Consider the following 25,810-nt stretch of genomic DNA (forward strand, 5'->3'; position numbering starts at 1 on the left):
GGGGGCCGGGGGTGTAGGCCCCACAGTCAATGGTAGTGTCGCATCGCCCATTGCCACCTTTCTATGACTCAGTTGATGCTCAGAAGACACTGTTGAATCTGTGAAGGTTCACAGAACTTTTACATCTTAGAATCCGAAAATCCCTTAGAGGTATGTTTACTGAGTGACTGTGTCACACCTGGACAGAAATGGCCTCAACAAGGCAGCCTGCGTAAGGAAGAAGGCTCACCGGCCTAACACCCACCCCCGAGGTCACCCCGCCATCTAACACCACCCCCAGAGGGACTCTCCAGCTTGGAATTTATGGAGGTGACAACGTGTCATTTGAGATGGACAGTAGCCAGGTTTTTTTTTTTTAATCTTTATTTATTTTTGAGACAGAGAGAGATATAGTGCAAGTGAAGGAGGGAGAGAGAGAGAGAGGGAGTCACAGAATCCAAAGCAGGCTCCAGGCTCTGAGCTGTCAGCACCGAGCCCGACGCGGGGCTCAAACTCACGAACCCCAAGTTCATGACCTGAGCTAAAGCCGGATGCTTAATTGACTGAGCCACCCGGACGCCCCCAAAAGCCAGTCTTTAGAAGGAGAACTCTGATGTTGAACCTGTCATTCATCACTGGGTAATTGTTGGTACAGCACTGAAGGGGCAGTGAGGGCAGTCCTCCCATCGGCCTCCGGTCTCTCCCCACTGGGGAGGTCGCGGTCCTCACACCTCCCTACTTTGTTCTAGACCCCTTTCCCTGTGGTTCTGCTGGTCGCTTGGCTGTGTCCTCTAGGAGACAGCTGGGAGCATCGTGCTCAGGCTCTGAGGCCGCACCTCAATCTCACGCTCTCTTAAATTCCTCTCGGCAGGATGAAAGCTATTTAATTAGGACACCGTGATGCCCTTGCCCTGGTGCTTTTACCCTCTCTCGCCACCTCATGCCCACTAGAGGGTGGGCCCTGATTGCTCACTTGGTTCTTGGTGGTTAGTTTGGTTGATTGTCACTGTTAAGGCTGAAATCCACCCGCCGACTTTGGTAATGTGTTCAGTGCTTCGTAAACACTATTAACTTATGTGGCTCCTGTTTGTGTGTTCTTGATTAATAAGGCCAGTGTAATTACAAGCTGTTTTTCAATTCAATGGCTTTTTAAAGAAAACTCTCAAGCAGATTTTGAAAACCAGTGCATTTGTGTGTGAACTTGTCCTGACCTTCCCCCGTGGTGTTATTTAATGAATGTCACTGTTTCCAGGGGAAAGTTTTCATTTACCGAGGGAAGGAGTACGAACGCAGGGAAGATTTTGAAGCTCGCCTCTTAACTCAGTTCCCCAACGCAGAGAAAATGAAGACGACATCTCCCCCAGGCGACGACATCAAAAACTCGCCTGGCCAATGTATCCTTTAAGACAACCCCGCGGGACAGGATGCGATCTCAGCGCCGTGCGCCTGGGTGGTTGGGTGTACTTGGGGGCGTTGTCATGCCTCATGTCCATGCTGCCTTGTGATCCTTAACCCTCTTCACCCTCAGACATTCAGTGCTTCACCGTAAAGCCCAAACTCGACCTGCCCCCGAAATTTCACCGGCCCGTGTCAGAGCAGATCGTAAGGTGAGCGTCCCATTCCTCCTGCCCAACATACGGATGATGAAAGACTGTGCACAGATCTCTTACTAAGAATTTCCCCCTCGAAAGGATGGATTTTAGGCTTTGGTGAGCTTTCCAGATGCTCTGTTTACTTTGAAGAGCAAGAGAAGCAAATTATTTTGAGCATCAAAACAGTGAGGGAAGAAGTTAGTAATGTGTTGCCGGAGGGTACCAGAACTATTCCTTTCCTGATGTGGGGAGGCCGGGAAAACTTGGGAGGGCGGAGGGGGCACTCTGGTCTCCGTGTGACCCACCCAGCCCCACGCCCAGTACCTCTGAGTCCCCGTGCGTGGGGAGGGCCGGACTGTTTGCACGCGGTGTGACGGGAAAAGGGATTGGGACATTTGCTTTTTTTGGGTGCAGAACCCCTTTACCCCTGCACCACCACGATTGTATAACATGGGATCATAAGGCAGATTTTTAGACTCACTAGTCGGCTACCCAAATCTGAGGTTTTGTGCCTCTCCGTTGAACTGCACCCGACTTAGCAATGCTGTCGAAACACTCTGCTTTAGATGTTTCTTTGATATTAAGAATTTTCTTTTCTATGTGATGCATGTTCTGGTTAAGAAATTAACCTCTTCAACGGCCTGATAGTGCTTCGAATCTGTTTCTTTCGTATCCTGAAGTCTGGTGGGTTGTGTTCTTCCTCAGAATTCACTCTCCTCTCTTTAACCTCTCGTTGGCCATAATGGAAAGGCAGCCAGGGTTCTGTATCGATGAACGATTGCTTCCACAAGGCACACATTTTGAGGTTTGCCACAGTCTGTCTCAGCAAGAGGCATTGGAGCAAATGGTGAACGGCAGCTTATGCTTAGCTGCTTCCCTGTGATGTGGGGAGGCCACCTGCCTTTCAGTGCAGGGGACGAGTAAGTCGGGCTCTCGTATACGTGTGGAAGCCTCCCCCTCCCCAGGGACAGAAGGTACACGCCTGTACCATGCATTCATGTGTCGCTGCTTGTAGGCCCTGCCTTCTGTAGACCTGAAATCCAGGTACACAAGGCCTTTTTAGAAATAATAAACACATACTTTAAAATTTTTTAATAACTTATTAATAACTAATTGTGGATTCACTATATGAAAGTGATAAATTATGAATTAAGATGTTGAAGTAGGAAACACAAGAGCGGGGAGCTCAGGCCTGTTTCCACCCTCCTTGCTTCCCCTCTTCTCTGTGTGTGCCCGTCTCTTACTCAGCATCTTTTCTCCCCGGAAGGTTTCCAGGGACAGGGAAGAGGCAAAACCTCAGGGTAATTTTTCCACCCGCCAACATCTCTCTTCCAAGTCTGGCGGGGAGAGAAAGCCACAGCCATCGCTCCGGGTCAAGGTTGGGGATATTTTAAGGGATGCAGTGACCTGTCGCCAGGCCAGACCCCACGTCTGAAAGCAGATCAGCCGCTTTGGGGGTTAAATGTCTAACGATCTATCTGTCTCTATACAGTTTTTACAGGGTGAACGAGGTCCAGCGATTTGAATATTCTCGGCCGATCCGCAAGGGAGAGAAAAACCCAGACAATGAATTTGCGGTAAGAAACAACAACCAAAAAAACCCCAAAGAACTCATCCCGCCGCCCGCAAAACTGCCGGTGGAGAACGGGCCTCAAAGGCGAGCACGGTGCAGCGTTAGAGGTCTTTGTGGCCTGGGTGCAGAAATCCCAAAACCAAACCCTAACCCCTTCAAATGTAGTGAAATGATGAACATCTCACGAAGGATGTGGCCAAGGCCTTCCAAGTTATCAGAAAGGGCAAGTGCTGTGGTCCCACTTCTTGCGCCCCGGGCACACTTGCTTCCCTCCTGGACTTCTCTGAGTTGTCTCGTCTGGGCCCCCGGGGCCGGGAACACCCTGCTGGTGGTGCCTCTGATACAAACAGGCACACGGAGGGGCCGAGCCCTTTATGCAGCTGTTTGCAGATGACAAGCAGTCAGAGGTGAGCAGGGCAGAGACCCAGATGCTCGCTGTCCAACGCCTGAATTTCCCTGAAGCACAAGGTAACGGGTACGCCCGGACACCCGAGTCATGGGCGGGTAATTCTCTGTGACGGGGCCACAGCATCCCTGACCCTCTACCTGATCGATGCTGGTGGCACCTCCCTAGTTGTGACAACCAATCACACGCTGCCAAATGTCTGTCCCCTGCATTAGTCACGGAAATGTTAGCACAGGTTTTTGCAGCCTTTTAAAAAATGCGCCTACAGCTGGTTGAATGGATTCCATTTGCAAAGAATAAGTCAATTCTTTGAGAGAAAGCACAGTTTTTTTAAACGTTAACATTTCTCCCTCCTTCTGCCCTGTAAGCCTCCTCTGGAAATCCCTAGACAGGGAGGCATTGGCCACGGGGACCCTCGGTGGGGGACCGGTGGCACTGCTGGGAGCCACGTCCCCCTGCCTGCAGTCAGGAGGGGTACAGAAGGTGAAAGGTCACTTACACCCCGCTGCTGGCCTGGAGAGAAGTTTGGAGCCCTTCCAGCAAAGTTGCCTCTACCCAGCCTCCCCTTGAAGCCCTAAGTTTCCCGGACTCTTCGGACCTCAGGGCAATGCGTCACAGTGTCCAGTCACAGCGCTGGAAGGCCCTTCCTGCCCCGAGCCGTTTCCTGTGTGTCCGCTGGAGCTTGCATTCCGTGAATTCTAGTCTTTCCCACGTAGCACGCCGGTTTCTCCAAACGAAGACCATGCTTCTTGGTTAATGCCGGCATCCGGGGCCTACTTGGTAACTGGTCACTGTGGCGTGGCCTGTAATAGGGAGGGGGCGAGTGAGGCCAATCAAGACACCAGCGCCGAGGGCGGTGGCTCTCTGGCGGTCTCCGTCAGGGTCCCGTGGCAACAGCACTATCGTTTATGGAGCGTCTCTCGACTGTGGGATTTATGGGCAGTTTCTTGACTTTCCCTCACACCTCTCATATCCAGCAGTCATGTATATTCTCATACCGTAAAGAAAGAGGCACAAGGAGGTCAAGCAAATTGCCGATGGGTGTGCAGCCAATTGGGGCAAAGCTCAGAATAACCGAGACTCCTGACATTTGGGGCTGCACTAAAGCCTCGGGGGCTGTGCTCCTTCTAAATGGCCCTGAAATCCCCTAATGGCCCTGTTAGGCCCTCACACTTGGAGGAGGCTTTCAGAAGCCACAGGATTTAGTCTTTCACACACCGGATAAAGCCTAAGGCTTCCAGATAAGCATGAGGCTTTTTGCAGCCATGAGAAGCCAGGCTCGGCCCTGCTGCAGGTGGCCTGGCTCCAGGGGCCGGGCACCGGGAAGGCTGTCCCCACCTGGCCCAGCACTCGGGGTGGCCACTCAGCAAGGGGTGAGGCTCTGGGAACCAACGGGCTAGCAGAGGAGGAGGGAGGCGGAGAGAGAGCGCCGGAGTTAGCCAGAGCTGGCTGGTCAGGAAGCCCGAGGTGGAACCCCGGGACCCTACCCCGGCTGTGTTGGCCCCTGGGGACGCCCCGCAGGTGTGGTCCGGATGCTCTCAGGGCACAGGCTGCTGTTTTCTAGGACAGGCACCTGGGGGAGCCGCCTCCTGGGGCCAGAAGAAGCTTTAGCTGGGGAGACAGGAGGGAGGCCTCAGCTGGGCCCCTTCCCTCTCCCCTCTGGAGCCTCAGAAGCCAGGGATAGAAGCCTCTCTGAGATCCAGTCCGGCTCTCTGGAATTGCTGACATTCCACTGTCCCAGCTCTTTATGTCAGGACCACTGCTGACAGCGTCGCACTGCCCAGCGGTGGCCCATTGTAGGGACGAGGCTGCCACAAGCTGGACGCTGGCAGAAGGCGAGGGCGGGTAAGACCCCTTGCACGGGCTTCTGCGCAGCGTGCAGTTACATTTACTGGCTTGAAGCAGTTTCCCACAATACATAATGTACTATTCTACGAAGAATATGGATTATAAAATGGTATTTACTGGCAATACGCGTGTTTTGTCACGCTTAGTAAGAAGTCTTGAGCAACCGATACTGAAGTTGTTTAAGCCATCATCTCTGATTTTTTCCATATCCTTAGTTTTTCATGTAAATGGGCATTGGTTGTGCAAGAGAAAAATGTAAGCCTGAAATACGGATTGATTCGTATCAGAAAAAGTGACTGAGGTTTTCCTTAAAGCCTTTCTGCCTTTGAGTGTAACGCAAAGTACGGCTAACGGAGAACTCCTTGGAGCCTTTCCACAAATCTATTTCCTCAGAGGGAGCCTCCCTCATTTTGACGTCCAGAACTCTCCCTGACTCTCCTGGTCTGTTTTCTTTGCCCAGATGTCAGAGAGGCTGGCACCCTTGGCCAACAAAGCAGGGGACGCTGCTGGGCCTCGTGGGACCATCTGACTGATAAGCGGAGCCTTGGTCTTAACCTCGGAGCAGACCTGCCCCGCAGAGCACGTGGAAGGGCCACTTGCGACCCGTCCTGGGAAGAGCTATCCTGCCCGGAGGACTTTGCCTCACAGAGAATTGTCACCCCGCTCACACCCTTCTCCTGACAAATACCATGTGTCTGTTCCCTTTGCAGAACATGTGGATCGAGAGGACCATATACACCACAGCGTACAAATTACCTGGAATTCTAAGGTGGTTTGAGGTCAAATCTGTTTTCATGGTAAGGATACCCCCCAGAAGGGACCGTCCTATACCCTCTCTTCCGGGGTGCGGTACGCACGCCGCGACCCCAGGTCAGACAAGACTTAACCCACAGCCACCCCGTGAGTTCCTCGGGGTATCAGCCCTCCTCGTCCACGAAGGTTGTAGCAGAAATGCTGGGTGATCACAACCAGGTCCGGCTTACAAAAGGAAACCAGAACGAAGGTTTCGTTTCTCCTTCCGAGATATGTAAAGCCAGTCGTCGCTGCACTGTTTTGACAGCTCTCTCTGTTAACTACATGAAAAGTTTAAGACAAGTTGCAATTTACATACACTTTTTAAGGTCTTTCTTCCTGATGGTTTTATTGCCATTTACATGACAAACAACTTGATTAATAGTACTTGCTCATTTCAAATAAAAATAGCTTGAGAATATACCCCTCGCTGGCACTTTTTAAAGAAACAATGACTCACATCTCATTAGCTAAACTTTTTTGCCTTGCCTCAGTGGTGAGCTATGGGGCAGTCTCTTCTACCCCAGCCAGAAGCAGATTCCTACTGAATCTATAGACGTATCAGGGAGCGGCATTTGCCTGGATAAAGAGATCTGACTGAAATGTGTCTGTTTTCTCGTGTGTCTAATGCCTTTTGTTTTCAGCCAGAGGGGTGGTGCCTACCATTTACTTTACAAGGAGGCCCCCTGGAAACTCCTGATTTGGTTCCTGAATGTGGCTGGAGCCTCTCTTCTCAGCCCTGTGTCCCCTCGTGTCCCTCATCCATGCCAATCAGAGCTCTGGGCCACATCCGCACCCCCCCATTCCCAGGTGCCCCCTCCTCCTTCTCTGGAGCCCCGGGTCTCTCTGCCTGTCCCTGCCTTGGGCACTTCCATTTTCTGCTCTGGGAGCTCCCGCTCCGGGTCCCCCATAGCACCCAGGCAGGCCCTGATGGATGGAAGGCTCAGATTTGTGGCAGGTGGCAGAAATGCAAGCCTTTGCTGGCACCATTTAGAGCTGGTGACGTACGTGTGTGAGAAGACAGAGTGGGGGACTTCGCATAAACAGGCACTAATCTTCCTAATGAGCCTCTGCCCAAAGCCCTCAGTAATCGGGGATTTCGTGAGCCAGCCAGATTTCCAGAGGAAGGCGCTTAACAGCTCGGAAGTGGAGAGGGGTGAGCCCCGACTTTCTGTAAAGATGTGGTTCCGCCACCGGCTCTGTTTGCCATTTTTAACAAACTAAGAGGCTGGAAGCTGAATAATCCCAGAGCGGCAGAACCGAGCTGCCGTTGCCGACACCTGCCTCCCCCCACCCCCCCCCCCCACCCCCCCTGCCTTGTGCATGCCTCCTGGGACGGGCCGTCACGGGATGCATGTGGGGTGGCAGCTAGCCCTAGCTGTTGGACAAAAATAGGAAACTGTTCCTTCTTGAGGCAAAGGGGATCCTCAGCAGGGAGTTAGCAGTGGGTCACAATGGAAAACCGCCCTGCTGTGTTGACTTGGCAAAGCCGTGTGCTGGGACGCTGCGTTCCAGGATCTGACAAAGCCAGGGATGCGGCGACAATGGCGGTCGTGCGATACGTGCCGTTCAGGCTCGGGGACACCCGGGGGCAGCGGGCCCGCTGGCACGTGGCCAGCCACCTTTCTGTGTGTTACAGCCCGTCCATCAGCCCCCGGGCAGCACAGGGCCAGCAAAGCAGGTGGCTTCCCCCACAGTGATTCCGAGCGTCACTCTAGACTCTGGGACCGGCCATGAGCAGACTTGTCCCTGCTCAAGTCCCCCCTCCCCCTGCTCCCCTCTGTCCAGCAAACACCCCCCGCCCCCACCCGGGAGCTGCAGCAGAAAGAAAGCAGCCTGTTCTGCTTTGCTCCTTGCTGCAGAGGCCCTGGGGTTCCCAGGCTCGGGTGGGGACCCATCCCGCCTCTTTGGGAAGGACCAAAATGATCGTGTGTTGAGATCACCCCTGGGTGTGGCTCTGTGGCCCAGCTGAGCATCTATCAGAGAGAGGCCTGGCAGGAAGGGGTTGTGACTGTTCTAAACCCGGCCGTGTTTTCATGACACCTTAGCGCTGAGCTAGCGAGGCATCCTCGGCTGGGCCTTGCAGGGAACTGCGGGCCCTCAGAGAGAGGAGGGCATTTGCGGGATGGACGGCGGTCCCCTGCCTCCTACACTAAAGGTCCCGCCGACCAGTGGCAGGTTTTCCTACAAGGGGCCATTGGAAGTGGTGATGTGCTCTCCCTGGGATGGTGAAGCCGTTCCCTCATAAGAGGGTATGGGATCTGATGTAGAGACCAGCATAGAGCCCTCCTCCGCCTCCCTGACCAAACAGGCACAGGGGGCTTACACGGTGCCTAGACCTCCTGCCTCAGGGACACTGCCAGATTGCTCAAAATTTCTCAAAACCTTACCCATTTTTAAACAAGCAGATCACGTGTGCAAACACACGCAGGCACACACGCATGTACACACACGCACCCACACACATATGCACACACACACATCAGAGCCAGACAGCCTCGTCTGATCCCTTTGGGAGTTGTGTGTGAGGGCCACACCCTTGGAAATGCGCAACGACATGATGCGAAAATACCCAGTTGCTCTTGTTTGGGTGATAAGGGACCCTTCCCAGCAAACCCCCCGGGAAGAAAGGTGCATGGGGGAATAGGAAGCCCGGCCCCAGTTGGAAACGCTCGTCACCAGAGGCCCCCGGTGCCGTGGACGCAGCTGGCCTCGAGCCACGTCTTCCTTCTTCCCCGCAGGTGGAGATCAGCCCCCTGGAGAATGCCATCGAGACCATGCAGCTGACCAACGACAAGATGAACAGCATGATTCAGCAGCACCTGCACGACCCCAGCCTCCCCATCAACCCCCTCTCCATGCTCCTCAACGGCATCGTGGACCCTGCCGTCATGGGAGGCTTTGCGAACTATGAAAAGGCACGTGACATGCCCCCAGTACGGCCCTGTCCTGGGACAGACTGTCTCCAGACGCTTATGTCCAAGCCCTGAAAGTGAGAGCGCTGCTCTCACTGACCGACCTCAGCAGGGACTGCGCCAAGGCCAGGCCGGGAGCTCCCAGAGGCGCCCCGTGCCGGCTGTGGAAGGCCCAGGCCCGACCCCAAGCGTGACTCCCCTGGACATTGTCCCCCCAGGTTGGGTTGATGGAGCTCTACAGGGCTGCCCTCAGGTGGCTTTCAAGAGTTCTGGGATCATCAAAGGCCAAGAGACAGAGTTTTAGCCAAAGACGAAAGAATTAGAACATCTGGGATAGGTGGGCACGGGAGGTAGGGGAAGAAGGACGACTGGTCTCCCTGGAAAATATCTCACTAGGAATGAGCAGAAGTCAAGGACACGGGGTGTGGTCCAGACCAGGAGTCTACATTTTTTTAAGTTCACTTATTTTGAGAGAGAGAGAGAGACAGACAGCACGAGCAGGGGAAGGGCAGATAGAGAGGGAGGGAGAATCACAAGCAGGGCCTTGGGAATCCCCCACGATCATGGCCTGAGCCAAAATCAAGAGTCGGCCATTTAATCGACTGAGGCCCCGGGACGGCCCCACTCCCTGTTTTAGTACTCAAGTCTGGAACTTGGCCGCGGCCATTCATTCCTTAGTGTCTGGGGCTGTTTTCCCGACCTAACAATGGCAGAGTCGAGGCCCTTCCCAGAAGAGTGTGCTGAGCCCTTGTCCAGACGGAGTAAGAGCTGAGACAAAAAGGGCACCTCCAGAGAGCCGGCTAACAGGAGTGACTGTCCTGGGCAAGGAGGGAGCACTCTGCCCTCAGCAGCCGTTAGGTGTAGGGCAGGCCCAGGGCAGGGGGCAGGGTGGGAGTCGGGGGCAGGCAAACGGCTGGGGAGCCGCCACCCAGCGGGCTGAGCGATCCAGGTCACCTGTGGCTTTGCTGGCTTCCGAGGACAGAGGTGCCACCCTACGTCGCCCCCGGGCTGCTCGTTCACTCCACTTGTTGCGTTGGACCTAACCAGACATTTCGTGCCGAGCACTGGGGAAGGTCCATTCCCTGCGAGAGGCGGGTCTGTTCTATACACGGTTCTGTCCCCAGGGTCAGGCGCAAAAACGTGGGTCGGGTGAGCGGCGTGCTGAGTGGCTCTCCCTGTCTCCACAGGCCTTCTTCACGGAGCGGTACCTGCAGGAACATCCAGAGGCCCATGAGAAGATTGAGAAGCTCAAAGACCTGATTGCATGGCAGGTAAATGTCTGATGGCCTCCCAGCTGGGCCGGAGCGGGGAGAAGAGCCGAGTCGAGACCCGCATCCACCCAGGCCACCTCAGCACACATGCCAGCCAGTGTGGACGTCGGCCACAATGCGTGCAGCCGTGTTTGTCCCCCGAGAACCACCCCCCCACCCCCACCCCCACCGCTGCCGTGATTAACTCAACTCCTAGGCTGCAGTTGTGAATCTGAACACACAGAAAGTCCTCTCTTGCAAATGAGCCTGATCTGTCTCTGCTAGAAAATCTCTGTGTGGTGTTGACAGAATAGAATATGAGAGGTCGCAGCCTGTCCCTGGAAAGGCGCTCTCGCCCGTGCTGCCTAAGTGGGAGGCACAGGTAGGCCACTGCAGAGCATCCACCCGTCGTGTTCTCCCTGGTGGGGGTCTGCGGGGGGGTCCTCCTTTGTGTTCTCCCTGCTGTAATTCTTTATGTTATTATTGTGCTTCTCTACTCCGGAGGCCTCTGAGTCTTTCCTTAGAGGGAACTGGTCTTAGAAGGACAGGTCCAGAGGGTGTCTTGTGTCCAGTGGGAAGTAACTTGTTTACTTCGTGAGCCTGGTGGTGGGCGGTGGGGGGGGGACATCCAGACCGGTTCTCCCGGAGCTCTGTCTACACTTGCCGTGTACTGAGGACGGCTCACCTTCTCAGGCTCCGTTTTCTCATGGGGGCGGCGAGGAGGGTACTGGCTGACCTAATCCCCACACAGCAGGCTGAGTAAAGGGGGCTGAGGGAGGGTGGAGGCCGGGGTCACCCTGCGCCTGGCCAGGAGCAGACCCCAGGCCACTTTGTTGGGCCGGGGGTCCCAGGCTGCCACTTGGGGCCCTGACACAGGTGAGGCTGTACCTCTGAGGAGACATCTGTGTGGTCACTTTGACCCTGGCCTTCCAAGAGCCTCACCTCAGTGGCTTCTTCATCAGCAGCACGCTAGCCAGTGTGACCTCTCAGGGTCGAGTGGGGCTGAGCTCTGGATTTGAGCCGACTTACAATATACGTATGTTTCCTTGTAATAAAATATACCTAACATATAACGTAACATCTTAACCAATTCAGAGTACGTTCAGCAGCATTAAGGACATTCACGCTGTTGTGCAACCATCCCTTCCCTCCATCTTGCCATCTTGCCAAAAATCTCTTCGCTAACCCTCCATTCTCCCCTCCCTTGGAAACCACCCTTCTGTCTCTATGGATCTGATCATTCTAGGTACCTCGTGTAAGTAGAGTCCTGTGGTATTTGTCCTTCCGGGACCGGTTGATTTCACTCAGCATGAGGTCTTCAAGGTTCATCCAAGTGGTAGCCTGTGTCAGAAATTCCTTCTTTTTTGGGCTAAAGAGCATTCCACTGGATGAATGGACCACATTTTGTTTGTCCATTCGTCTGTCGGTGGACATTTAGGTTACTTCCACTTTGGGTCGGTCGCGAATAATCTTGCTATGAACATGGGTGCACAGGTATCTGGTTTTTTCCTTGCTTTTATTTCTTCTGTGTGCATATCCAGAAGTGGGATTTCTGGATCAAATGGTAATTCTGTTGTTAATCTTTTGAGGAATCACATCCTCCTTGTTTTTGTCCATAGTTGTCATTTTTGGGTTTTGTTTTGGTTTGGTATTTTACAACAAGCCATCCTAATGGATGTGACCTTGCCACAGATCTGTAGGCATCTATTTGCATTGGAATTACTTTGTGATAAGAAACCCTGGGAGCTGGGCCCAGGGCTCTTGTTGGCCAAGGATGGTTCTCTGCATGAAATGTAAGCCTCCTGTGGATAGCCTCCCTCTGTTTCTAAAAAGAGAGTGTAAAAGCCTGAACGATTCCATTTTAGAGGTTGTAGAAACCAAAGGCCACAAAATTCAAACTCCATTGAAGGCTATAAAATCATTGCCACCCAAAAACTAGTTTGGTCGGCAAAAGTTGTATTGATTTTTTTTTTTCCTTGTAAGCTTTTACAGCAAATTGGATTTTAAGAGTTTCAAGTCCTACAGAGGAAAATAATTTGTTCCCCAGAGAGAACTTTATGTCATCACCCCTAATAACTATATTAAAGGATGAATTTTAAAGCAGCTCACAGGAAAGCTGGAAGAAGGAATCCATTTTCCAGCAACTTCATTAAATCAAAGAGTGATGAAAAATACATATTCAACACATTACCTGTGACTTTGCTTTCATTTGCAAATGTTTGGAAACTCATACTTGGGTGTAATTGAGTCATACGGTCATTAAAAAGAAGTTTGGGGTTAACAGGATGCTGTCTTCCGTTTTTGTTTGTTAGTATGTTGGGTTTGTTTTTTTTCTGGAAACTCGCAACAGGGCAGAGTGAGGTTTTCTCTTGGGAATCCCAAGGACTTGTTGGCAGAGTTTCCATCACTGATGTGCAATAAACATATCTCCGTGCCTAAAATCGTTTGTGAAGGCTGGGTGTTAAGGGCCAGGCAGCTCTCCATTTTGCTTTTGCCTTCCCCCAACCACGATGGTCCTGACATGCTTCTCCCAGGTGGGAGCTAGTGACTGCCGTCTGTGGGCTTCTTCCAAGTTTACAGCTGACGCCAGGTCACGAGCGAGCCCCAGCCCCTTCCTCAAAGGCACGGCTCTGTCCTTCCCCAAGAAAGCCTTGTTAAGCATCCCTGCCACGTGTCCAAAGATGAATCCGTACAGACTTGTACTTAACCTCTATGTTGTGTACATATTTCTCTTTTGAAATGCACAAAGATAAAAGACCAAACTCACTGGTCATCCCCAGCTGATGACAGGCGTGACTGTTGTCACCAGGGCCGGTGCTCCTAGAGCCCTGAGCAGTGCTCCCAAATGTTGTGTGCTGCTAGCAGGCCATGAATTTGCGTAGGGGACACACAGGGGCAAACTTCACATATAGCACTGCTGTTTAGAAGGGTGTCTTTGGAGAGCAGGCTGCGTGCTCACCTTGAACGACTCAAGGAGTGCCTTTGGGGATGTCCTCTCTCCTCTCTGGGCTCTGGAAAACTTTTAAGAAATGCAGATTCCTGAGATCTGCTCCAGAGCAAACCAGGACTCCAGGAGTGGAGTTTAGGAGCCTGCTGGGAGACTCTGATGCTCATCCAGGTTGGAACCCACTCAACTACGGGGTCTCCAGAGATCACTTCAAGCCTCATTCCATGGCTTGTGTTTGTATATTAAGCACCCAACGTGTTGGAGTGTTTGCATAAAGCATCTTCTTATGTGCAGCTGCAGTTCAGCCCCAATCAGACACGAAACAGAGGCAGAATCCCATCCTAGAAGAAGGCTGTATTGAGGGCCTGGTGACGTGATCAATTCTCATACCCCATAAATTTCACCTGTCAAAGTGAAGTTCATGCGGCTCATTAGGTACCAGGAACCTAGACCAAATGGACTTAACGTCAGTCCAGCAAGTAGCTTCCTTGATGTCCCAGAAACTGGCCAATTAAGGCTCTTAAGCAAACCAACAAAAATTGCAGAAACAATTAGACCACATTTTGTATATTTGAAAAAGGTCCATTCTACAGAAGAATGCTTGCCGTGTCTCCAGCGGCTGTGCTTTAAGCTCAAGACAGCACCCCATGCTTGCTGTCGCACCCAGATGGATATGACACATTTACCATCCCACCAAAAGCTGTCCCCAGTCCGCCTTTGCTACTATGCCCCACGGCAGGACTCGGAAAGCAGAAAGATTAATGCGAGCATTTTCTACTGACGCACCTGAATACACCGTGGCGAGCTCTGGGGAAGCTGCCATCTGCAAGAGTAATTCATATGGAATATTAAATCATCGCATCCACTGTGAAGTCTCACCTGCACACTGTCCTTTTGGCGGTAACTGGTCAGAAAGGGATACCTAACGTGCACCTTGGGTGTAGACCCAACTGTTGGCAAAACCAGCTTTGTGCCCATGCAGCCCAAGGGCAGGCTGCGTGGGTTGCTGGGTGGGTTGTACCGTAGGAGCACTCCTTCCGTCTTTCCCTGGAGACCACAAGAGGCAACCGCTGTGTGCTATAAATGGCAACCAAATACATTTCATGCATTGATTCATCTTGATAAGATTTCTTGAATTTGTTCGCATGAAATTCAATTGTGTGCTTATTATCGTTCTTACTAATAAATCTGCTCATTTAGGTTGGTGTTCTGTCATATTAGGAAAATCTGTTTTTAATCAGTATTTTGATTTAATTATAAGTTATTAAGAGGAAGCCTCTTAGCTTGATTGCATTGAAGAATGTCTAACTCCCAGTCCGAGCCTCCGGAGGGGAAGCAGAAGCTGGGGAAAGCAAGCCCTCCCTAGACCCCCACCCCTCAACACCAGTGATTCTGGGGGGGTCTCTGGGGCTGGGGAATGAAAATGTCTCCCTGCGACGCTTTTAAAGGTCAGCTACATCCCCGCACTTGGCAGTGAAGTGTTGGCATGGATATTTTGTGACAGCAATGTTGGCAGAGAAGTGATTATTTTTAGTTTTAAGGAAGAATAAATTCGGTTTTCCTCTCCAAATAAGAAGATCCTTCAGGACTATAGATCACATATAATTAGATTTTTACATTTTCGAATAGGGTTGTCAATCGCCTATACAGGCTATCTTCTGGGCTAAAAAATCTCTGCACCGTGACATGACCCTTTGCTAATAGGTCAAATTACGGCAAAACAAATTCAAAATGCAGTTCTCCCCAAATTCACGTGAAAAGCACAGATGCGTCTGTTCTGGGATTGGTCCACCGAAGGGAGTCAAGTCAGGCAGAGACACTGAGTGGCCATCGTGTGCTGAGCACACTGCACTAAACGTGTCCAATTTAAAACACAAAGGATTCTAATTTGAACATTTTGGTCTTTGGGGGTAATGTGCCTGCTGATGACTTTGATGCACGGTTTGATTTGGAAACAGAACAGTTGCATTTTGCACACAGTGCCACTTTCTGCCTGGTGTGTGCTCCTCTCTCGAGACGACTGACCAGGAAATAAGTAGGGTTGACTGCTGTGTTTTTCAGATTCCATTTTTGGCTGAAGGGATCAGGATTCACGGAGACAAAGTCACAGAAGCACTGCGGCCATTTCACGAGAGAATGGAAGCCTGTTTCAAACAGCTGAAAGAAAAAGTGGAAAAGCAATATGGCGTCCGAACCATGGTAAGCGGGTAGCCTTGCAGAACGGATGTCTTTGCGTCATATTGTCCTACGGTGACAGGCCATGGGCAGAGTGAGTGAGATGTACATTTGGCGCCTGCTTGGGATTTAAAAGACCTCGGCCCCTCGTAAGTCCATCTGCCAGGAAACCGGCAGACTCTTTTCAATGATTGGAAATGTGAGTGTGCGTAAGCGTTCATGAGTTTGCTTGATCACCAAATACCCCGCTCACCTGCTGTGAACACGACCTCCCCTTAAAGTGGTGGGACAACAGAAAACCTCACAGAGGCCTCACCTACAGCCGTACATCACCAGCGGAGGGTTAAGCAACACATGGGGCAACAGCACTCTTGATGTCCGAAGGCGGAGGTGGAGCCTGTACCCAGTCCAAAGTCGGAGTCTTTGAAGCGAGTTGCTGTGGGTTAGTGAGATCTGAAATTGTTAGCAAGGACTTCACCTCTTAAAGGAGTGGGCATTGGTCTAGGCCAGGAAAGGTTAAGCTGGAGACAGGGAAGGAGGTGGGGAGAAAGGGCTCACTCACCCGGCAAAGGCTGGGCGGCCAGAACTCGAATGGCACGCCAGAGGCCAGTGTAGACATAGCCGTGCCTGGGGCAGAAGAGAACTCACAGGAGAAGCTGGAAAGGTGCCCAGCCTCCAAGAGCCTGGGACACGGATCTGGGGCGGGAGGCTTTGCTCTGGATGCGGGGGCACAGTTGGGCTTTTGCTAAGAGTTTGTGGAAGGTTTCTGAGTGGGGGCTGGGATGAAGCTCATGATAAAAGATTGGCCTGCAATATGTAATGAGGCAAAATATCTGACAGGAGAAGCCCTGGTAATAGTGGCACGGTGTTTACAGGCCACAGTGTAAGTGGCGGGCTTGAGATGCCGCCCGGGAGCCATGCCTTAGCAACACGGGGGCGAGGCCCAGCGCCACAATGTCGTGTGAGGTTGTATCCTCACGGCCTCTGGGAGCCTTGGTGGGTCCTGACCTTGACTGCTCGTGGACTCTGGAGACGCCGGGCACAGCAGATGACCCCGGGCCCCCTTTCCCAACGTTCAGAGGTAAGCAGCAGCGGGACAAAAAAGAGGCGGCGAGGCTTGCAGTCTAGGATCCCAAGCCTGTGGCATGAGGGAGGGCAGGGCACACACGGCTTCCACTTTCCTGCCAACGAAAGGCTTCTCACATCGCACAGCACTGCCCGCCAGTCCCTGAAGAACCAGGCGTCCAATGCAGGGCCCATTCTGGATTCTCGTTTGGCCCGATTCCGTCTGTCTGCTGTTCCCTCCAGCTCTCTGTTGCTCTTTCTGTTGAACTCCCTTCTTTTCTTCACAGATTCATCTCACTTAGCAAACACTAATTTAGTGCGAACCATATGCCAGGGAGCTTTCCAAGTGTTTTGCAAATATGAACTTGCTTCATCCACTTAACACTATGAGGGAGGCACCGCGGCCATCCCCGTTTTACAAATGGGGAAATGGGGACACAAGGTCATACCCTGGCCGTGGCCACTCCGGCCGCCGATGGAGTTGGAACCCCGTCCATCTACCTCCAAGTCTGCGCTTTTAGGCGCAACTCTGTAATTGACACGGCAGAGCGTTTCTTTCTCTGGCTCATGTGGTCGGAGGCAGGGAAGAGACCGAGAGGCCCCAGAAAGGAGCCGATCTGGCTACGACTACCCCGCGTGCTCTCCCGCCCTGACCGCCCTCGCCTGCCGTGGCTGGGCACCAGTTCCCCGTGGCATCTTTGCCCTGCGCCCAGCAGGGTCTGAGCCTGACAAAGCCAGGAGAACACAGCCTCTGGGCTCTGGTCTGAAAACTCAGCCTGCGGGGATCTGGAGCTGCCAGCCCAGCGGGAGCTGCCACAGGTGCACAGGCTTGGGAACCAGGGTGCCCCCTGCCGGCTGCACCGGACGACCCTTCGCGCCGGTCAGAACCCTGGAGCGCTGCGCGATCGCTCGGGGGCTGCGGCTCAGTACAGTCAGGTGGCAAGAATTTCAGAGGGCATCGTCGCCCGTCTCTTCCAAAGTTTTACACCACTTTTAAGTCCTTCTAAGAAATACACACTTGTGAGATCTCCAGGTTTTCGTACTAAGTGAAAAGCTTCCTCTTTTATCACTCATATAATTTCTATTTCAAAATGACAGAAACCTGTCGGGCTCACCAAGCACCCTTCATACTCCTGTCTCTGCTGGGATTCATTTCTTCCGCGCATGCTTGCTGCTGGGCACAGGGGAGAGGGGAAGCAGGGGCAGGAGGTGGGGCTATTGCGTGGGTGGTGGTGGGCGGGGGCAGGGGGGTGTCCCCCTACTCAGGGAGCCGCAGCCGTCCTCGGCTGGAGATTAGCGATTTCCATCCACCACATCCTGAGACGGCATCGTGCCCATCAAGCGGACCACCTCTCTGTAGGGGGCTGCCAGGGCAGCCCCCGACCCCAGCCCAGCTAGGGGCCAGACAGGCTTACTGGGAGGGCGATCCGGGAATCGAATGAAGGGTGCATTTTCTCCCCTTGGGTGCTTTGTTTCCTGGAGCTGCCTCCCTGAGTCCATCCTGGGACCCCAGACACAGGATCTGCGGTCAGCCCTCCCTTGAGCAGAGAGACAGGCAGATGTCCTTGTCATTCTCTGAGAAATGTGACAATAAAAAGCAGTCTGGTGTGAGTCTTTCCTGCCTTATCTGCTCTGAAAACTTGCAAGCATCTCAGAATACTTTGAAAAGCAATGTAGTATCATCCCATTAAAAAAAAATGGATTTAAAAATAAAAACCCCATAGAAAAGACATAAACCATTTTGTCAATTTTTCGGACCCAGCCGAAGCCAAAGACAGAAACAGAAGACTTGGACACTCTCTGACTTCTTAATCCACAGGCGGCTCTGCCAGGCCCCTGGGCTCACTCCACCCTGGCCTTCCCCTGGCCGGTGCTGGGGCTCGAAGGAGCCACCGCTCCCCGCACAAAGGCTCACAGCCCGGCTTCTCCGGATGCTTAGGGAGTGAGGGGTGCAGACCCCGGGGTCCCCGAAGAAGGGACCACAAGTGCCTGCCGTATTCAGCCCCAGCCCCTGTGTCTGCTTCAAGGGCTCCTTAGCTTTTGTCTGCCTTCAAGCTCGTGGAAAGGATTTCTGCGTTTGTCACACAATTCCTGTCCCTCTTCCTTGAAGCTGAGGAGCGAGGGAACCACACCTGGGTCCCCGCTTTCTCCACCCTTGTCTCCACCATCCCTTTACCCCCCACCTCCCCCCGAGACTGCTTGCCACCGACTCCTCCCCGGTCCCCCTGGCAGCCCCCGGCCGGACGTGCACACGGAAAGCACACAGACTTCCTCCCCCCACCCCCTCGGCTGACTCTCGCCCTCACCCCGCACCAGGGAGAGCCCACCAGGCCTCCTCCAGGCCCCGCGCCGCTTGTCCCCGGCCTCCCCTGTGCCTCACGTTCTCACTTCTGCTGTTCCCGGAGGCCCCTCCTGCCTCCGGCCTCCAGGATTTCTCCTCTCCGGGCCTTCCCTCCAATGGTCATCTTACCAGGATCCGTGGAACCCTGGGGTTCCTCAGAGGCTCCTCGGGAGGCTGAGATGATAGTTCAGCTTCTCCGGTTCTGTCTGCGGGAGTTCAGTGGGGTGTTTCACCAGGGAGAGAACTTGGCTTGCAAGGCTCACAAGAGCAGTCCTGGCTCCCAGCTTCCGTGGGAGACGCAGAGCTGACCGAGGGTCCTTCCGTCTGTCCCCCAGCACCGCCCCGCCCTGCAGCCTCTGAAGGGTGGGGTCACCTCCTAACAGCATGCACGAACTCTCCTCACTCGCCCTGCCCACCTCCCCACGCAGCCCTTCTGAGGGGCCAGCGTGTCACCCTCTGGATATTTCCCGAAAAGTAGGAAACGCACCTGCTTCTCACCCTACCCGGTGAAACACTTGTCGCCACGCCCCCCCCGCCCCCCAGAATCCATGGGCAGCAGGCGCCTGTGGTGGGTCAAGGGCAGGCACTTGGACTCAGCTGGAAGACAACGCAAGACCGTGTCCGAGCCTTTGGGCAGGGCAGGGCCGGCCTCGGGTAAGAGAGCCAAAACGAGCTTTTGCTTCAGGCTGTGGTAATGACAACAGCAAGGACAATGGGAGCTGCCACCAGAGTGTGCCAGAGGCCTGTGGGCTTCACCTGGCCTCTCCAGGTGGGGTGATTATTCCCTGCGGCTCCTCTGGAGAAAGCCGAGCTCAGACGGGCTCCGTATTCCACGCGAGGTCTGGTGGGTGCCAGAGCCAAAAGTCTGGCCGCATTCTCACTGCGCCCTCCCCACCCCCACAGCCCTGATGCGGGGACACAGGGACGTCAGTTCGCTTGGGGTGTCCTGGGGCTGGAGCTGCACCTGTCACAGCTGGGAGAAACTCTAAGTGCCTCAGATGCAAAAGGAAAAGTCTGGATTCTTCCATTTCTAGAGGCTCTGCTCAGTCAGGAAGGAGTGGTGAGGCAAATGGCCCGGTGGGTCCTGTGGCCACACCCAGTGTGTGCCCTGCAAGGGTGGGACCCCGCAGTGGCCTCTGTCCCTCCCTGGCCAGAGCCTGCCCCCGTCACCCCCGTTCCCTTTACTTTCTGGCCATACTCGCACATCCGCCCAGGATTCAAGGTTGCATCTTGAGGGACATCACCAGCCCTTTGTGGGATGGGATGTTCAGGGGTCTTCCAGGCCTTCCCAAGAGCTGGAGTGACGTCCTGGTGTCCTGGCTGGCATCTCCGCCCCCTGGTCCCTGACCGGCCCCTCCTGTACCTGCACACCTCACACTCACATTGCTTGCATTGCTACAAAGATCATTTCGCCAGAGAAACGAAAACCGTCGCGCCAGGAACAGGGCACCCGATGTCGGACAGGTCACATTTCTTCTCCGTGCGATGTCCGGCTGCATTTCCTGGAACTCTGCCTGTCCCTATGTCTAGTAGGTGATGGAATAGAGAGGCAGTGTCTCCCGAGCACGTTCGTCACGGGAGCCTGATGCAGCCGGTTCTCTGCCCTTCTGCTCCTCTCCTTCCCCGGGTCCAGAAGGGACAGGTGGAAGCTGTTGCAGGGGAGAGGTGGGAAGGCAGCCCCTGCAGGGTTGGTGGGCGGGTGTTCAGGCTCCCACCTCGGAGCCGTCCACAGACGCTGCTGCTGTGGGAGAAATACCGAGGGACGGTGTGGGTTGTGTGAGGCAGAGGCTGCCCGTGGGTCCCATTCAGAGCATGAAGAAGGTCGGGGCACCTGGGTGGCTCGGTCGGTTAAGCGTCCCAACTCGTGATTTCCGCTCAGGTCATGATCTCACGGTTCGTGAGTTCAAGCCTCGCGTCGGACTGAGCCGACAGTGCAGAGCCTGCTTGGGACTCTCTCTCTCTCTCTCTCTCTCAAAATAAATAAACTAAAAAAACAAACATTGCAGGAGATGTCAGAGAGAAGGGCAGTGGCCGAGTGGGCAGAGGATGGGGTGAAGGGCGGCGGATGGGTGGGGCGATCAGGGTGGGCCTAGAGCAGCGGACAGGACTCTTCCTTGAGAGGGTCAGGAACAGTGGGACACGGAGCAGTCCGGCGCCCAGCCAAGAGCCAAGAGGATGAGCGCCATGCATCAGATCAGAAAGCCAGGGCGGCCGTCTAAGTGTGTTTCAGAAAGGCTGGGACGTGCATCCTGTAGACTTTGAGTTACTAGGTTTCCTATAGGTAACATCTCCGCAATTTGGGCTAATTTGTAAGAAACAGTTTCCTTTCTAGTTTCTTCATAAAGGCCAATTAATGGCAATGGACGTCTCCCCGAAGACGTTCCACGGCGCCGTCGTCGGTGGGGAACCCAAGACCCACCGTCTGTGCAGGCAGATTCCAGCGGCGTTTGGCTTTGAGCCAGCGGTTGCCAACATGTGGCCCACTGACCTCTTTGTAAATCAAGATTTATTGGAACACATCCGTGCCCACTCGCTCCTGTACTGTCTGTGGCTGTCTGCCCGCGACGGTGGCAGAGCTGAGCACTGCAGACAGAGACCCTACGTCCCGCAAGCCTGAAATTCCTATTCCTTGGCCGTTCCCAGCAAGTTTACCAACTCCTGCATGAAACTGTCCCTCTGTGATTGTGAACCTTTTATGACCAGAGAGATAACACACAGATCAAGTAGGATTGCATGTGCCAAACACCCGTTTAAGAAACAGGCCCGCTTCTCAGGCGTGAAAGTAGTGTTGTTCAGTAGATAAGCAGCAGTGGTCCCGTCTTCTACAGGTGATTGACTGAGGGCCAGTTTCGGTGGTGTGGGGCTGGGAGGTGGTGGGGGCGGGGTGGAAGCCACACGGAGAGGAGGTCCCCAGATCCTCAGGGTAAAGGGAGGAGCTTCTGCTGCATCTGGCCTTGGGGTGAAGGTCATTAGCATTTTCTAGGTAATGAGGTATTGATGCGTGCTATGTATCAGTGACCCCTGTTTCGGCAGCAGAGGTCGTATTTCAGAAAGAAGAGGAAAACTCCATCCAGAGACCATTTTTCTCCCAGAATGCATGTCTGTCTGGGCCCCTACGGGGCCAAGAGCAAGAGTGTGAGCAGTTCTGGCCTCAGCTTCCTCTAACCCGCTGTCCCAGCCGCTGCAGGGAACGAGCCCATCTTTAGTCAAGCAGCAGGAGAATCGTACTTTATTCTAGACAAATTCAGTCATTACACATCCGTCCGTGTATGCGGGTGACCTGCGTGGTTTGTCAACACGCAGAGATACGCAGAGTTCATCTGATGGGCTTGCAATTCCTTTAACGACATTCTGGATGCTACTCTGTAAGCTTTCTGGTCCTTACGTTCCACTCTGGCTTCGAAACGGGTGGATGCATTGTAGTCTTGGTAAAGGAAACTGCATTTAAAGTTCTTAAAAACAGGAAGGTTGTGATATTTTTCACACTATCAGGTAACGTTTCAAAAAAACCCTGAGATGCTCATCATTCTCGTCTTTAACTCTGAATGGGAATACACACTGTTCATGGAAGTGTGGACAGTTTGGGTCTAGAATCCAGGCTGCTAAGATCACATGGTCCCAAGAGTCTGGCCATGCCAGGCCTGACATCTGTTGACACAGGAGCATTAAACAAGCCTCTCTCTCTCTCTCTCTCTAATTCTCCGTCTCCCTCTCTCTCTCAGCCCTCAAGTCTGGATGACAGAAGGGGTAGCCGTCCCCGGTCCATGGTCCGATCCTTCACGATGCCTTCTTCGTCCCGGCCTCTGTCGGTAGCTTCCGTGTCTTCCCTGTCCTCAGACAGCACCCCTTCCAGACCAGGCTCCGATGGGTGAGTCGGGCTCAGCAGCAGGGAGGGGGCTTGGAGGGCCTTGGGAGGAGCTACCAGCGCCCTGGGTTTGTTTTATCACAGATGGGGATGTTTTTTAAATCAAAACTGTCTTTGAAGCTGAAACCCACCCCCACCCCCCCAAGACATTTCAACTGTAGTGCCCAACATGACTTTCAGGGTCTTGTGAGTTTTTTAGAAAAAAAAAATTCTTTGGGACAGGTTTCCATCATCGTTGAAAACCTCCAGCGAGGGTCCATTCAGTTCTGGAGATTCTGGAAGGAGGGCAGGACTTTCCTTGCTGGCTGTGTGCTTGTGCTTTTCGTCTCCTGCTCACTCCTGTGGTGTCAACGCCAGTGCAGGACTGTCACACACAGTCAGCTTACTTGAGGGCTTGGTAGGGCCACCTTCTTTCTACAAGACTTCTCTGGAGGCCTCATTCTTGCCACTGAGCGCCCAACAGCACCAAGTGACTAAAAGGGAGACAAGAACGTAATAGGCTAGTCAATACTGGTTGAGCTCTCACTGTGTTTCTTGCATTAACTTTGAGCGTTAAAAAATATCAATAACTTTTGGGGCGCCTGGGTAGCTCAGTCGGTTAAGCGTCTGACTTTGGCTCAGGTTACGAACTCACGGTGTGTGGATTTGAGCCCCGTGTTGGGCTCTGTGCTGACAGCTCGGAGCCTGGAGCCTGCTTGGGATTTTGTGTGTGTGTGTGTGTGTCTCTCTCTGCCCCTCCCCTGTGCGCTCTCTCTCTCTCTCTCTCAAAAATAAATAAAACTCAAAAGAAAATTTTTTTAATATCAATAATTTTTCTGTGTTTTTGAGTAGCAAACATGTAAAGTTGGTTTTTATTAAATAAAAAGAAGCAATGTCTCGTGCAATTTAAACATCGGAGAACAACTGCTAATTATTTTACGGTTGGCTTTGTACAGTTGTGTGTCTGCAACCCCATTTGGTTTTCCATCCATCGCCTTCCCAAACCCCCGGGCTCCTGGCCCCCGCCTCACGCAGACACACACTCCCCGAGCACCCCAAGGGACAGCTCAAATCCAAGTGCCCTTTGTTGCCCGTGACCTGTGTGCCCAATGGAAGACCGAAGACTAAACCCACAGTTTTTTCCTTACCGGTAATTTTTATCAGTGTCTGCTGATAAAAGGCCAAATCCATATGGAAATTCTCAATTTAGAGGTGTTTAAAGCAGGTGTTCTTGTCACTTAGAGAAAGATTGCTAAAGAAATGGAATTCAGCTTTCCCCAAGCAAATCCCCAAGCCAGTTATGAAAAGGTCTTTACATTTCCAGGAACGTGGGGGTGCGGGCGGAAATGGATGTGGAGGTTTCAGACAGAGGCGTGGCGTATCACACACATGACTACACACCCCCTCCCAGGAGGCATTGTTTAACCTTGAATTAGAAGGCGCCTCTATTAGAGTCCAGATTTTTGTTCATTCTAGGGTTACCACCCTTCTCTCTGTAATTAATGTGGAGAAAATGAGGCTTTGGTCCCACATGGCACAGGTTACCTGCAGAATAAACTTCATCTGGTCAGCAGGGTCTCAGTCTGTGAAAAAAAAATTTTTTTAATGTTTGTTGATTTGTGTTTTGGGGTTTTTTTGTTTTCTGTTTTTTGTGGGTTTTTTTGAGACAGAGAGAGACAGAGCATGAGCAGGGCAGGGGCAGAGAGAGAGGGAGACACAGAATCCGAAGCGGGCTCCAGGCTCTGAGCTGTCAGCACACAGCCTGATGCAGGGCTCGAACCCACGAACCGCAAGATCATGACCTGAGCCAAAGTCAGACACTTAACCGACTGAGCCATCCAGGTGCCCCACATAGTGTGTGAAAAATTTTAAATGTAACCTGTCTTTCTTTAGGTTCTCCTAGATGTATACAGGTTCTTCCCCCTGAGCTGAAAGATATCCACTGGTCTTTTTATTTTGTTTTCTTTTCTTCCCTACATTAATTGTCTCAAGTTATGCAAAACCTAGAATAAAATCATGAGGATTATTTTGTTTTCCTTGACTATATCCCCTGTGGTGTATTTTTCATTCCTGTGCCTTATTTATTTTATAACTAGAATTTTACAGAGTTGTTTTTTTTTTAATTTTTTTTAACATTTATTTATTTTTGAGACAGAGAGAGACAGAGCATGAAGGGGGGGGGGGGCAGAGAGAGAGGGAGACACAGAATCGGAAGCAGGCTCCAGGCTCCGGGCCATCAGCCCAGAGCCCGACGCGGGGCTCGAACTCGCGGACCGCGAGATCGTGACCTGAGCTGAAGTCGGACGCTCAACCGACTGAGCCACCCGGGGGGCCCCGAATTTTACAGAGTTTTTAAGACATTTTCATGCCTTCATCCATGTTGGCTGTCCGTCCGAACTCCTTCCTGCTGCAGAGAATGAAACTCCGACCTTAGAACTAGACCCGGTTCTTCTCTCTCCCGATATGACTTACGAGGACAGAGACAGGGTGGACCCCTCCCACCCCTCAGTCTTGTGCTAAAATAGCAAACCACAGTTGCACATGGATGTGTGTGCACGGAAGCTAGTCCAAGATCAATGTACTCAGTAGACTCACCTCTAACGAATGTGCATTTATACCAACCCGTTGGTGTTGTAGGCACAAGGGTGGTGGTGTCTTCTTTGTGTCTTGAGACTGGGGGCATCCAGCCCGCAGCAGTCAGGGGATGTCGAGACTCCCCAGGAGGTGACAAAGCCAAAACCCTGGGTCTTCTAGCTCAGTGGTCAGCTGAGAAACTAAGGGCTTCTCCTCCATGTCCCTATGAGCCGAAATCGGCTTGCTTCCCACTGACTCATCCAAAAGACTTTCAAATTGAAGCACCAGCATATCCGTAACCTTGAGCTGGCCGTAGGAACTCGGTCAGAATCAAGATACCAGAAATTTCTTTGCGGTAGAATCTGTCTATTTCTCCCCATTGCATTTATGAGTGTTTCAGTACGAATCTCTACAAGGTAAGGGCTCCCCTTCTGGAACACACCCCAAATACCCTCTTCTCCATCTACAGTAACGTCTCACTATCTCCACGACACGTCCGCTCAGACTTC

The 25,810-nt window shown here is 52.8% G+C and overlaps 1 protein-coding gene across 2 annotated transcripts in view; it reads left to right on the forward strand.

Moving 5' to 3' along the window:
* DOCK1 (dedicator of cytokinesis 1) overlaps window positions 1-25,810 on the forward strand; it is a 522,147-nt gene that overhangs the window by 484,598 nt on the left and 11,739 nt on the right. For both annotated transcript variants that reach the window (XM_053910041.1, XM_053910042.1), the window contains exons 41-48: window positions 1,232-1,373; window positions 1,508-1,586; window positions 3,064-3,148; window positions 6,109-6,195; window positions 8,932-9,108; window positions 10,293-10,376; window positions 15,364-15,501; window positions 22,606-22,751. In XM_053910041.1, the coding sequence (XP_053766016.1) occupies window positions 1,232-1,373; window positions 1,508-1,586; window positions 3,064-3,148; window positions 6,109-6,195; window positions 8,932-9,108; window positions 10,293-10,376; window positions 15,364-15,501; window positions 22,606-22,751 (938 nt within the window). The remainder of the gene's footprint in view (window positions 1-1,231; window positions 1,374-1,507; window positions 1,587-3,063; window positions 3,149-6,108; window positions 6,196-8,931; window positions 9,109-10,292; window positions 10,377-15,363; window positions 15,502-22,605; window positions 22,752-25,810) is intronic.

Source organism: Panthera pardus, unplaced genomic scaffold (genome assembly GCF_024362965.1).
Source record: "Panthera pardus isolate Hobbes unplaced genomic scaffold, ASM2436296v1 HiC_scaffold_22, whole genome shotgun sequence".
NCBI classification, from domain to species: domain Eukaryota; kingdom Metazoa; phylum Chordata; class Mammalia; order Carnivora; family Felidae; genus Panthera; species Panthera pardus.